General features: G+C 50.7%; 1 protein-coding gene across 1 annotated transcript in view; it reads right to left on the bottom strand.

Moving 5' to 3' along the window:
• LOC147105995 (V-type proton ATPase 116 kDa subunit a 4-like) overlaps positions 1-14891 on the bottom strand; it is a 111459-nt gene that overhangs the window by 57985 nt on the left and 38583 nt on the right. Inside the window, exon 7 of the mRNA XM_086008620.1 lies at positions 11988-12070. Within this exon, the coding sequence (XP_085864746.1) occupies positions 11988-12070 (83 nt within the window). The remainder of the gene's footprint in view (positions 1-11987; positions 12071-14891) is intronic.

Below are 14891 nucleotides of genomic sequence, written 5' to 3'. Positions count from 1 at the left end.
CCCTCTCGTGGAGTCAGTGCACCTACTCCACGCCAACCCCCAATACGCGTATGTCCGGCACGCCGATGGAAGGGAGGACACCGTGTCCATAAAAGACGTCGCCCCAGCCGGTAACGACAACAACCACGACAACAACAGCAACAACAATCACAGCAACTCTTACCCACCCACTATTCTTTCATCACCCCCCCGGAAGAACATAGACCAACGGTGCCCCCACCAACTACCCCTTCAACAACCCTGGCGGCGCCCCCGGCAGAGACCCAGGAGGCCACCGGGGACACCCAGCCGACACCCGCGGCACCACAACAGCTACGTCGGTCACAGAGGACTACCAAACCCCCAAACAGACTAAATCTGTAGAAGGGGTGAATGTGATGAAATATGCCATTCATCAGGCACGCTGTATTCTCTGTGTTTGATTGTGCCTGTGACTGTGACAAGCAGGGGAGTTTAGTTTCAGTTCCACTTCCTTACCTGTATTGTATTGTGTGTAGGGCTCCGCCCATACCTGGCCCCGACTCAAGCAGGCCCCAGCGTGTCTCACAGGCAGTACAGCAGATCTCTGGATGAGAGACACTTCCCCACTGTGTATTACTTTCTGAGTTAATAAAAGCCTTGCTTTGCTCCGTTAACGTTGGGTCTCGGATTCATTGAGGCACATTACTCATCTCATAAGAACATAAGAAATAGGAGCAGGAGTAGGCCAATCGGCCCCTCGAGCCTGCCCCGCCATTCAATAAGATCATGGCTGATCTGATCCTAACCGCCAATCCACTATCACAGAACCATCTCCTGAATCTAACAGAATTAGACACACGAAATAGGAGCAGGATCAGGCTACACGGCCCCTGGGCCCGCTCCGCTACCCACAGGGCCATGACCGATCCGAACCTAGACTCATGTCCAAATTCCTGCCCGCTCCCCGTAACCCTTAATTCCCTTTACTTCTAGGAAACTGTCTATTTCTGTTTTAAATTTATGTAATGATGTAGCTTCTACAGCTTTTTGGGGCAGCATATTCCATGGACCTACCACCCTCTGAGTGAAGTAGTTCCTCCTCATCTCAGTTTTGAAAGAGCAGCCCCTTATTCTAAGACTATGCCCCCTAGTTCTAGTTTCACCCATCATCGGGAACATCCTCCCCGCATCCACCCGATCCAACCCCTTCACAATCTTATATGTTTCAATAAGATCGTCTCTCATTCTTCTGAACTCCAATGAGTAGAGTCCCAATCTACTCAACCTCTCCTCATATGTCCATCCCCTCATCCCCGGGATTAACCGAGTGAACCTTCTTTGTACTGACTCGAGAGCAAGTATGTCCTTTCTTAAGTATGGACACCAAAACTGTACGCAGTATTCCAGGTGCGGTCTCACCAATACCTTGTACAACTGAAGCGATGCCTCCCTATTTTTATATTCTATCCCCCTAGCAATGAAAGCCAACATTCCATTGGCCTTCTTAATCACTTGCTGCACCTGCATACTAACCTTTTGAGTTTCGTGCACCAGGACCCCCAGATCCCTTTGTACTTCAGTACTTTCCAGTTTCTTGCCATTAAGATAATAACTTGCTCTATGATTTTTCCTGCCAAAGTGCATAACCTCACACTTTCCAGTATTGTATTCCATCTGCCAAATCTCTGCCCACTTACTTAGCCTGTCTATGTCCCCTTGCAGGTTTTTTATGTCCTCCTCACTCACTACTTTCCCTCCCATCTTTGTATCATCTGCAAACTTTGATATGTTACACTCGGTCCCCTCCTCCAAATCGTTAATATAGATTGTAAAGAGTTGGGGACCCAGCACTGACCCCTGCAGAACACCACTAGTTACTGATTGCCAGTCTGAGAATGAACCATTTATCCCAACTCTCTGCCTTCTGTTAGATAGCCAATCCTCTATCCATGCCAGAATATTACCCCCAATCCCGTGATTTTTTATCTTAAGCAATAATCTTTTGTGTGGCACCTTGTCAAATGCCTTTTGGAAGTCTAAATACACTACGTCCACTGGTTCCCCTTTATCCACCCTATATGTTACTTCCTCAAAGAACTCCAGCAAATTTGTCAAACATGACTTCCCCTTCATAAAACCATGCTGACTTTGTCCTATTAAATTATGATTATCTAAATGTCCTGTTACTGTCTCCTTAATAATGGACTCCAAAATTTTACCCACCACAGATGTTAGGCTAACCGGTCTATAGTTTCCAGCCTTCTGTCTACTGCCCTTTTTAAATAAGGGTGTTACATTAGCAGTTTTCCAGTCTGCCGGGACCTTTGCCGAGTCCAGGGAGTTTTGGAAAATTATTACCAATGCATCCACAACCCCTACCGCCACTTCCCTCAAGACCCTACTGTGGTAAACCACTGTTTGTATTCCACTGTGTACATGCCTGGACATGCCTCGGCTGACTCCTCCCACAAGTCCTAGTATAAAGGTGACTGCTCCCCAGCCCTTTGTATTTCTGGACCGGTCGACCACTCGAGGCAGACCTTCATTCTTTTGTTAATAAAAGCCTTTAGTTACTCTCTTAACTCTCAGTCTTTTATGAGTAATTGATAGCGCATCAATTTTATTAACAAAATTTTTATAATGGAGAAGATCCTTACACCAGCATGCCTGGACTTAGATCATCGGGAGGCGGACTCATCCACCAAGTTTACTCACTGGCTTAAGTGTTTCGAAAAATTCCTGACCGCCTCCGCAGCAATCCAATCGGACGAGGACAAACTGGATGTCCTGACCTCCAAAGTGAACCACCGAGTGTACTCGGTCATCCAAGACACGACCTCGTACGCGGACGCTATCAAGCTCCTCAAGGACCAGTACACGCGCCCAGTGAACGAAGTGTACGCCAGGCACCTTCTGGGGAGTCGTAAACAACAACCTGGGGAATCGACCGTTGATATACCTATCAATTCGTCCAATAAAAAGCGACGAGTTAGGAACGTAACTAAAGGTTTTTATTGACTAAATAACAGAGCCCACCCTCGTGGGTGATCGGGTCCAACAAGGAGGAATACCAGCCAGTCGACTACCTTTATACCTGGGCAGGTAGGTGGAGCCATGGGCGGAGTCGGAGGTGGTCAGCCCAGGTATAACAGCGCGACAAGAGGCGACCTCGTATAGTGATACAACAGTGAGAACAGTGAGAACAATACAACAGTGATAACTATAGTGTAACGATAGTGAACGATAAAAGTGGTTTACCACAACCGTGGAATACCTTCAGACACTGTCTGTGCTTGGCCGGGCCTGTGGTGGTAAGGATGTAAAGGCCGCCGTGTACACAGAGGAACTTATCCAGGACGCTTTTGTAGCGGGCCACAGATCCAATTACACCCGACAGCGACTGTTGGAGCAGAGTGACCTCGACCTCAACAAGGCCTCTGAACTCGCACTATCATTGGATGCAGCCTACCGGGGCATGGATGCCTACTCCTCTGCACCGTGGACGCCGCGGGGAATGACAGCCTGGGACACGGTAGGACCGCCTCATAGCGCCGTGCCACCCCAGCCACACCCCAGCAACGGCCCAACTACCGCAGCAGTGTCCCAAGGCCAGACAGCAGTGCCCCAAGGCCAGAAATGCTACTTCTGTGGCCAGGCAAAACACCCCAGAGCGCGCTGCCCGGCGAAAAACGCGATCTGCTCGGGCTGCGGGAAGAAGGGACACTACGCTAACGTCTGCAGGGCCAAAGCCACCCCGAACCCCAGCAGCGCCGCGTGTGGGCCATGCGGGCCGCCATCTTGGGCCTCCCCGGCCATGTGCGAACCACCGGTACAGCAGCCATTTTGGACGCCTCCAGCCACATGGGGATCATGGACGCCGCCATCTTGGACGACAGCCGGAACGCAGCAGGCCCCCAACACCGCCTCATCTGATACCCGCAGCGACACACCGACCCCTACGCTGGCATCCGTTACACTGGACCAAGCGAGACCGCACCAGCTGGCCAGTTCCACAATGGACATTAAGGTAAATGGCCACGATACAACCTGCCTTTTTGACTCTGGGAGCACGGAGAGCTTCATCCACCCCGACACGGTGCGGCGTTGCTCTCTCCCAGTCCTGCCTGCGCACCAGCGGATTTCTATGGCCTCCGAGTCCCAGTCGGCGGACATCGGCGGCTACTGCGTAGTGACACTCGTAGTAGACGGGACCGTGTACGATCATTTTAAACTTCTGGTCCTGCCCGACCTCTGCGCTGCCGTCCTGCTGGGGTTAGATTTTCAGTGCCACCTTAAAAGTGTTACGATGGCGTACGGTGGACCCCTACCCCCACTCACAGTCCGCAGCCAGCAGCTCCCAAATTGCCCGCCGCGCACCAGGTGCAACCTCTCCACACTCAGAGTCACCCCCCCCCCCCCCCCACTGTTTGCTAACCTCACCCCCGACTGTAAGCCCATCGCCACAAAGAGCAGGCGATACAGTGCCAGGGACAGGGTTTTCATTAAAACCGAAGTGGAGCGGCTCCTGAAGGAAGGGATTATTGAGGGCAGCACCAGCCCCTGGCGAACCCAGGTTGTGGTCGTTAAGACCGGCGAGAAGCAGCGCCTGGTCATCGACTACAGCCAGACAATAAATCGCTACACCCTGCTGGACGCCTACCCACTCCCCCGCATAGCTGATATGGTCAACCAGATCGCGCAGTACCGCGTCTTCTCGACCATTGACCTGAAATCAGCGTACCACCAGCTCCCTATCCGCCCTGAGGACCGCCAGTATACTGCCTTTGAGGCAAACGGCCGCCTCTACCACTTCCTTAGGGTTCCCTTTGGCGTCACCAACGGGGTCTCCGTCTTCCAAAGGGAGATGGACCGGATGGTAGATCAAAATGCGTTGCAGGCCACTTTCCCATATCTGGACAATGTAACCATCTGCGGCCGTGACTTGCAGGACCATGACGCAAACCTCGAAAAATTCCTCCGCACCGCCCAACTCCTGAACCTGACATATAACAAGGAGAAGTGCATATTCCGCACAAACCGCCTCGCCATCCTTGGCTGTGTTGTGGAACACGGAGTCATCGGCCCCGACCCCGACCGGATGCGTCCCCTTATGGAACTCCCACTGCCCCACTGCCTCAAGGCCCTGAAGAGGTGCCTAGGGTTTTTCTCCTATTATGCCCAGTGGGTCCCCTACTATGTGGACAAGGCCCATCCGCTGATCAAGTCCACCTCTTTTCCCTTGACGGCAGAGGCCCGCTTAGCCTTCCACCGTATCAAGGAAGACATTGCCAAAGCCACCATGCACGCAGTGGACGAATCCATCCCCTTCCAGGTGGAAAGCGACGCGTCCGACTTTGCCCTGGCCGCTACCCTCAATCAGGCGGGGAGACCCGTGGCCTTCTTTTCACGAACCCTCCAAGGCCCGGAGACCAGACACTCCGCTGTTGAGAAGGAGGCCCAGGCGATTGTGGAGGCTGTGCGTCATTGGAGGCACTACCTGGCCGGAAAACGATTTACCCTGCTCACTGACCAACGTTCAGTTGCTTTCATGTTTAACAACAAGCAGAGGGGCAAAATCAAAAATGATAAGATCTTGAGGTGGAGAATCGAACTTTCCACCTACAATTACGAGATCTTGTACCGGCCCGGGAAGCTCAATGAACCCCCGGATGCGCTATCACGTGGCACCTGCGCCAGCGCGCAGATCGATAGACTGCGGGCCCTCCACAATGACCTCTGCCACCCGGGGGTCACCAGGTTCTTCCACTTCATCAAGGCCCGCAACCTGCCTTACTCTATTGAGGAGGTCAGGACCATGACCAGGAACTGCCAAGTCTGCGCTGAGTGCAAACCGCACTTTTATAGACCAGACAGGGCCCACCTGATAAAAGCCACTCGCCCCTTCGAGCGCCTGAGCGTTGATTTTAAAGGGCCTCTCCCCTCCTCCGACCGCAATGTGTACTTCCTCAATATTATTGATGAGTACTCCCGTTTCCCGTTCACCATCCCCTGCCCGGACATGACCAGTGCCACGGTCATTAAATGTCTGAACGACCTCTTCACCCTGTTCGGTTTCCCCAGCTATATCCATAGCGACCGGGGCTCATCGTTTATGAGCGACGAACTCCGTCAGTACCTGCTAACTAGGGGTATTGCCACAAGCAGGACCACCAGTTACAACCCCCGGGGGAACGGACAGGTGGAAAGAGAAAATGCGACAGTTTGGAAGGCCGCCCTGCTAGCCTTAAAGTCTAGGGGCCTTCCAACCTCCCGCTGGCAGGATGTGCTCCCCGATGCGCTCCACTCTATTCGGTCACTGCTCTGCACTGCCACTAACGCCACCCCTCATGAGAAAATGTTTGTCTTCCCAAGGAAGTCCACATCGGGGACATCGCTACCGCCATGGCTGACATCCCCAGGGCCGGTCCTACTGAGAAGGCACGCGAGGACCCATAAAATGGACCCCCTGGTCGAGAGGGTCGACCTCCTCCACGCCAACCCCCAGTATGCTTACATTGCATACCCGGACGGGCGGGAGGACACAGTCTCCATAAGAGACCTTGCACCCTCGGGGGCCGCAGTAACCCACTACTCACTACCACCCCCCCCCATGATCCGATATCCAGCCCCAGCAGACGGCAGGCCTGGGCCCCGCAACCCGCTCGACATCTACGAGGACGACACGCCTGTGCCACAGCCCACGCAGGACTCGACGCCGGAAGCTCCACTACCCCTGCCGTCGCCACGCCGATCACAGCGGCAGACAAGACCTCCGGAGAGACTCCAATACACTAACTTTTAATACACTTCACCCCGCCGGACTCAATTTTAAACAAGGGGTGAATGTGGTAAACCACTGTTTGTATTCCACTGTGTACATGCCTGGACATGCCTCGGCTGACTCCTCCCACAAGTCCTAGTATAAAGGTGACTGCTCCCCAGCCCTTTGTATTTCTGGACCGGTCGACCACTCGAGGCAGACCTTCATTCTTTTGTTAATAAAAGCCTTTAGTTACTCTCTTAACTCTCAGTCTTTTATGAGTAATTGATAGCGCATCACCTACCTAGGATGTAAGCCATCAGGTCCAGGTGATTTATCCGCCTTGAGCCCCATTATTTTACCGAGTACCACTTCCTTCGTGATTTTGATCGTGTTTAGCTCCTCCCCCCCCCCCTTTATCTCAGCATGTGATAGCTGAAAACTACTTTGCACATAAAACCGCTCACTAGCATCTTTGTAAACAAAATTTAAACTTGCCCCATGGTGATCTGAAATGGGGTGAGAAGCTTGTTTTTCTGGTCACCTCTCTGCTCAATTTAATAGCTTCTGGGAAACCTTGATAATGCATTTTGTTTTTTTAGAAATGGAACGCAGGAGGGTTGCTAAGAGTTCTGTTTAAGGCTGTCACATAACATTAGCTGGCACTCGATTATTTTCAATCTGTCATAACATTGCCTTACCAGCAACACCTACTGGTGCAGTACCTTTGGGCTCCTGAAACCATTCACCTTTGATATATAATAGATGGGCGCGCTCAAGCAGGGACCCACATTCGCAGATTGCCACTCTCCCCATTTTACTTCTGCAGTGAGCTACATAGGATATACAGCACAGAAACAGGCCATTCGGCCCAACCAGACCATGCCAGTGTTTATGCTCCACTCGAGCCTCCTCCCGTCTTTCCTCATCTAAATCTATCAGCATAACCCTCTATTCCCTTCTCCCTCATATGCTTGTCTAGCCTCCCTTTAAATGCATCTATACTATTCGCTTCAACCACTCCCTGTGGTAGCGAGTTCCACATTCTCACCACTCTTTGGGTGAAGAAGTTTCTTCTGAATTCCCTATTGGATTTCTTGGTGACTATCTTATATTGATGGCCTCTAGTTATGCTCTTACCCACAAGTGGAAACATTCTCTCTGTATCTTCTCTATCAAAGTTTTTCATAATTTTAAACATGGTGTGGAGATGCCGGTGTTGGACTGGGGTGGACAAATGTAAGAAATCACACAACACCAGGTTATAGTCCAACAGGTTTATTTGAAATCACAAGCTTTCGGAGCGCTGCTCCTTCGTCAGGTTCACCTGACGAAGGAGCAGCGCTCCGAAAGCTTGTGATTTCAAATAAACCTGTTGGACTATAACCTGGTGTTGTGTGATTTCTTACATAATTTTAAAGACCTCTATTAGGTCACCCCTCAGCCTTTTTTCAAGAGAAAGGAGACTCAGCCTGTTCATCCTTTCCTGATAGGTATACCCTTGCATTTCTGGTATCATCCTTGTAAATCTTCTGCACACCCTCTCCAGTGCCTCTATATCTTTTTTATAATATGGCGACCAGAACTGTACACAGTACTCTAAGTGTGGTCTAACCAAGGTTCGATACAGGTTTAGCATAACTTCCCTACTTTTCAATTCTATCCCTCTAGAAATAAACCCTAGTACTTGGGTTGCTTTTTTATGGCCTTGCTAACCTGTGTCATTACTTTTAGTGAGCTGTCGAACCCTATTGGGTGGCATTGATGAGCAATGGGTTGGAGTGCCACATTCTGAGCTGCATCCGATGGAAGCTCCCAAGCACCATGAAAATCTGGACCTTCAATTTCCGAAGAATTCGCCTCCTTTATGTTGCTGGGGTGAAGTGGCCGTGAGCTTACCGAGTTAGTGGCTGCCATGACAAACCAGCAGGCATATATGCAGTTGCATTCATGATCAGCAGCTTGTATTGCTCTGCCTCAGGAGCAGTTTCCCAGAGTATCGTGGGGAAGTTGTATAGTCCTCCCGTTAGGTTCCACCTTCAGAAAAGTGTCCCCTCTGGTCACCAACACACACGGAATATGTCCGAGCCACAGAAGCAGTGCCGAGAAGGGCCTCAAGGCTAATCGCCAGTGTCAGAGTACAGAGTTATCAGGATAGGATAGAAGAAACTCAGGCTCCTCAGCCCGGAAGGGAGGCGAATGAGATAGGATCTTCTAGAAGTATCAAACATTCAGACTTGGGCTGATAAGTGGCAAGTAACATTCGCACCACACAAGTGCCAGGCAAGAGAGAGTCTAGTCACATCCCCTTGACATTCAACGGGATTATCACCAAATCCCCACCATCAACATTCTGGGGGGTCACCATTGACCAGAAAGTTAACTGGACCAGCCACATAAATACTGTGGCAACAACAGCAGGTCAGAGGCTGGGTATTCTGCGGCAAGTGGCTCAGCTCCTGATTCCCCAAAGTTCCCTTCCAAGTCACACACCGTCCTGATTTGGAAATATATCGTCGCTGGGTCAGAATCCTGGAACTCCCTACCTAACAGCACTGTGGGAGTACCTTCACCACATGGACTGCAGCGGTTCAAGGCGGCGGCTCACCACCACCATCTCAAGGGCAATTAGGGATGGGCAATAAATGCTGGCTTGGTCAGCGATGCCCATACACCACGAATGAATAAAAAAAAAAGGAAACGTAAATCTGCAGCACTATTTTAAGCTAAACCACAACAAGAGAACAAACTGGTAAAAGACAAGCTCAGGACTGTTGTTCGGACAAACTATTTCTCACAGAGTGACTAACACTTGAAATAATCTTCATGGTAGGATAGTAGAGGCAGAGGGGGAGAAATTCGGTATCGCCCCATTTGGGGCGCAATTATCGGCCGGGCGCAAAGATTAGCGCCTGGCGCTAATTATAGCCTCCGACTGCAAACTTGGCTTTTATCACCCCTGGAGGTGATTAGAGCGCTAAATCAGGTGCTTCACATCTGTCTTAAGGCGCAAAGGCCAAGGAGCGAGGTGCTAACTCTCAGCGCTGGCGAAGCTCATGTGATGTCAGTCAGCAATGGATCACAGACACACTGGCGCCGGCCAATTCTTAAAGGGGAGTTCTGATGAATGGTCATCGACCTGAAACGTTAACTCTGTTTCTCTCTTCACAGATGCTGCTTGACCTGCTGAGTTTCTCCAGCATTTTCTGTTTTTATCTTAAAGGGGAAGGTTTATCTTGGTCTCCATCTACATCCTGTTCATTGCAGCCTTGAGTCTCGGCCTGGAGAGACCTGTACGTCAAATCTGCTGGAAAGAACAATGGAGAGAACCAGGGAAAGAGCTCAGAGTGCAGCCGCCACAGTCTCTTCTAAATAAATACAAGGAAGGGCGGGTCAAAATGAACCTGCAAAGTGCTGCTCAGTATGCAAAACTCCTTCACACAGCGTTGAATCTCTCCAGAAGTCTCTCTCTCTCTCTCAGAATGCGTGGTGCAAAAATGTCACTGACAAAAAAAGGCAGGAAGCGGTCGCCTTTAAATAGTGCTCCCCCAGTCCCTTCCCGACTGCAAAATGCTCCCCTCAACCTGTCGTTGCTAGTGGCAGGCGTTAAGGCAGGGGGCGCCACTCAATTTCCAGTCCGGGGTGCTACCGGTGCGTTGCGCACTCGACTGACGTCACGATCTGCCGGCGCAGGAGATCGTGGCGGTAGTGTTTAGTGCCGCCGCAAAATGTCCGGTCAATTTCGCGAGAGGCGCGGATATCGCCGCGCCCGGGTGCTAGTTGGTTTGCGCCCCAATAAGCGCCCTCTTAAGGCGCTAACAGGTGGCGCTACCAACTGAATTTTTCCCCAAAAAACTCTCGGATCATTCAGAGGCAGTTAGGTGTTGTGATTGGGGAACCACATGGAAGGACGAGTTAGTTTGGTCCAATGGCCTCCTTTGTCTGTACTTATTATAGTGATGTAGGCTGTCTGCAGAACACTTGTTTATATTAAGTGCCAATGTTATAATTTTGGCTAAATATTATCAGGCCTGGTTTATCAGATTCTTAGCAGCACACACGTCTGGAGATATGGATTGATTTTCTCTGATTACGCCTCTGAGTCAGAAGGTTGTGGGTTCAAGTCCCACTTCAGAGACTTGAGCGCAAAAATCTAGGCTGACACTCCAGTGCAGTGCTGAGGGAGCGTTGCACTGTCGGAGGTGCCGTCTTTTGGGTGAGACATTAAAACGATGGCCCGTCTAATCCCTCAGGTGGACATAAAAAATCCCATGGCATTAGTTCGAAGAGGAGCAGGGGAGTTATCCCCGGTGTCCTGTCCAATATTTATCCCTCAATCAACATAACAAAAACAGTTTATCTGGTCATTATCACATTGCTGTTTGTGGGAGTTTGCTGTGTGCAAACTGGTTGCCGCATTTCCTACATTTCAACAGTGACTACACTTCAAAGTACTTCATTGGCTGTAAAGCGCTTTGGGACATCCTGAAGTCATGAAAAACGCTATATAAATGCAAGTCTTTCTTTACTCGTCGTTTCAAACTATTATTGTACTTCACGGTACAAATCATTGCTCCCCAAATGGAATCAGCACAATCCTAGCCATCAAATCTCCTGCTCATTAAACCGTATGGTTTTCAGATGACAGCATTTTTGGATTTTAATCCTCGTGATGTTCCAGAATTGCATTTACAACATCGTATCGCCCAGATTGTTGAGTGTGCTGGTGAGTATCGATCACTCTGCTATGGTTAACCAGCTGGGATTATGGGCAGCAATGTCGCACGCAGTCTGGGGGGTGGGGGCCGTCTCGGGGGGGGGCTCCGTCTCGGGGGGGGGCTCCGTCTCGGGGGGGGGGCTCCGTCTCGGGGGGGGGCTCCGTCTCGGGGGGGGGCTCCGTCTCGGGGGGGGGCTCCGTCTCGGGGGGGGGCTCCGTCTCGGGGGGGGGCTCCGTCTCGGGGGGGGGCTCCGTCTCGGGGGGGGGCAGTCTGGGAGTCTCCTCTGTGCTGCAACAAGCAGAATTGGACTCAGTGCCCAGGTGACCAAGGCATTGTACAGCTTCAGCATGATCTCTGGTCATTTTGACACATTTACTAGCAGCTTGATTACATCTGATTCTTTTGACCCATTTAAAAAAACACCTGAAAATCAGAAGGCCCATCTGTGGGCTTTGGCCCTTCGCCTTAGGTTTCTCAACTTAAAAAAGAGAGTCCTGCAATGCGCAGGCCATGACATTATACGCACTACACTGAAGTGATCACCTCACCCATCACAAATCTTCTTCACTTTGTGCCTCAGCTGCTCCCCTTGAAAGAAGATGATGAACACATTCTTCTGTACCTCCACGAGCTGTAAAACATAATAATCTATCATACAGACATCGAGAAGGACTAGAATTTATGCAGCACCTTATCACATCTCTCAGGAACTTCGCCAGCTGCTTCATGTGCAATCAAATACTTGGAATTGCAGTCACTGCTCTTGTGTTGGTATTCAAGGCAGCCAAAGTCTTAACAGCAACATGACGAATGATCAGTTAATCTATTTTTGCTGGTGTTGGTCAAGGGAGGAACATTGTCTAGGAAACTGGGAGAACTCCCTACTCTTCTTCAAATAATGCCACGGGATCTTTAAAGTCCACAATGCAGCACTCCCTCATTACTACACTGAAGTATCAGCCTGAATTATGCACCCACTTCTTGGCATTGGTCTAGAACCCACAACCTTCTAACTCAGATAGGAGTGTGCTACCAACTCAACCAAGCAGACACAAATGAGGCAGCTGCCCTCAGCTCATTTTACCGTGACTCTACTTCAAACCAGACCAGTTGCAGTGAGAACATAGAAAGAAAAAAACCCATAAATGCTAAAAACTTGAAGCAAGAACAGTGTGCGTCAGTCAACATCTGAAAAAGCAAAGACTGGTTAATGTTTTCAGACTTTCCTCTTTCTGAAGGTGTGTCTGCACTCTTGACCCATATCTCCTGCTACTTCCTCCCCTCTTTGTTTTGGTCACTTCCATTCAAGTGCTCTCCTTCTGGTCATGTCAATGGTGACAAACACTCTCCACCCAAAACATTAGCCTAGTGTTTAGGTTGAAGACTGGTCTGGAAATTGGATTGCGCCTGAATCAGGGCCTGATCCCAGTGCAGCAGGTGCCCAATGAGTCCAGTGGCAGGACCACGGCAAATCAAATTAATCCTCCAGCCCCATTTGTTGCGGGCGCCAGTCACGGCCCAGCGGCAGATCGACCATCCCGAAGATAGCAAGATCTGCTGACACCAGCAAGGTCCTCAGGAGACTCTGGTGGAGTGGGGGTGCGGCAATCAAAAGGAGGGTTTGCGGCAATCAAAAGGAGGGTGTGCGGTGGTCGGCAGTGCCCTGTGGATCTAATGTGGAGCTGAGAAGAGCACTCCTGCTGCACCTCCAGGATCCACAATTAGGAAAAAAGTCCAACTTACTTTTCAAGTTTGGCTGCAAAACACCTGAAGAAACTGGCCGCAGCGTGCGTGATGTATGCTGCGGTCATGCGCAATCCAATTTGCAAAGGGGGCCACAAACCGCCGTTAAACCCCGTTACCATATGCCAAGGGCCTAAGCATACAGTGGATACCGACAGAGGAGCCTTTACCAATATTACAGGCAGCGCACGGAATCAGCATGCGCACGTCGCCGGCGTATTGGACCCTTAGGCAGCTATTTTACACCCGTAAAACATGCACAGCGAGATCCCATTTCTAGGCCTGTGTGTTGATATTATTGTAACTTTGCATTACTAGTCAACTATTGGAAATTCCCCGACTGTTCCCTCTGACCTGCAGATGTTTGCATGATTGACAGCTGCATATAGTTAAAATGGCTAAATATTAAACAGCGCCGCTGGGGATTAACTTGGGGCTTCTTCCGATTAGCTACCGTAACTTCAGAGAAAACCCCAGATAGACACAAGCCTGGCCACATATTTTTAAGCTCGGATTTCTTTTTTCGTTTGTTTCTAACTGAACCATAGCAACAATTACTAGTCTCTCCATCAGGAACTTTTTTTTTTTTAAATTTGTGAAACAGATTTTAGCAAATACAAACTAGAAGGGAAAGGGACAAGTGACGGTCAATGCCTTGATTTTAAAATTCTAATCCTTGCGTTCAAATTCCTCCATGGCCTCACCCTCCCTATCTCTGTAACCACCTCCAACCCTGTAATGTATGTACCTTTATTAAGGGAGAGAACTACTTTTTACAGCTCCTGTATATTGTAGTACCGGCAGTGACCACACCTGTATATAAACCCTGAGTAGTGATCTGTACAGATAGTTCTAGAGTAACCCTCATTCAGTAAACACCTGTTGAATCGTTCCCTGCAGTCTTGTTGTCTAATTATTGAAGGACACAACATCAAGATACACGGATCTAACATTGGCGACGAGCAGATTCGAACCTACCTGCAACTCTGCATCACCTCCCAGGGATTCGCTCCTGGAGAACAGTGGAAGAAGGCCGAGTCCAGAAGCACGGGCGTCGACCACGGGCAACCCCCCAGTCATCCAGCGGAGATTTGAGCATCGCAGGGGAGGCTGTCGAGAGTCAGGCTTGGCATTCCAGTCACGGTGGTCCAGCGAAACGGGCTGGCAACAGGTACTGCGCAGACCCTTCCCGGACAGCGGCGGCTAGAGCCGACCGAGCGACACAGAAAAAGGCCGAGCAGCGTTGACGGGGGAGAGAGGGTAGAGCGCACAGGGCGCAGCCGGTGTTCAGGACCGAGCGGCGTCAACGGGGGAGAGAGGCGAGAGAGAGCAGAGCGCAGCCGGTGTTCAAGGGCCAAGCAGCGTCAACGGGGGAGAGGGGCGCGCAGGAAAACGTGCAGAGCGCAGCTGGTGTTCAAGGGCCGAGCAGCGTCAACCGGGGAGAGAGGCGCGCAGGAAAACGCGAGGTGCTGCCATTGCCACGAGGACCGCAGAGAGCGGCATTGGCAGCAGTGCAGGAGCAGCGCATGAAACCCACAGGGCATCGCCATTTGCCACGAGGACCGCTGAGAGCGGCGTTGGCAGCAGCGCGGGAGACACCATTTTAAGCCGCAGCGGGGAAGAAAGGAAAGCGCGGTAGACGCCATTTTAAGCCAGTCTAACCACACCCAAAAATGCCGAAGAGTGGCAGTATCACAGCGTTCGACAAT

The sequence above is a fragment of the Somniosus microcephalus genome, chromosome 16, assembly GCF_052327205.1.
Source record: "Somniosus microcephalus isolate GS21.2 chromosome 16, FLI_Smic_1.0, whole genome shotgun sequence".
Taxonomy (NCBI): Eukaryota; Metazoa; Chordata; class Chondrichthyes; order Squaliformes; family Somniosidae; genus Somniosus; species Somniosus microcephalus.
The sequence above is the reverse complement of the archived record's forward strand: the minus strand, read 5'-3'. Positions and strand labels throughout refer to the sequence as shown.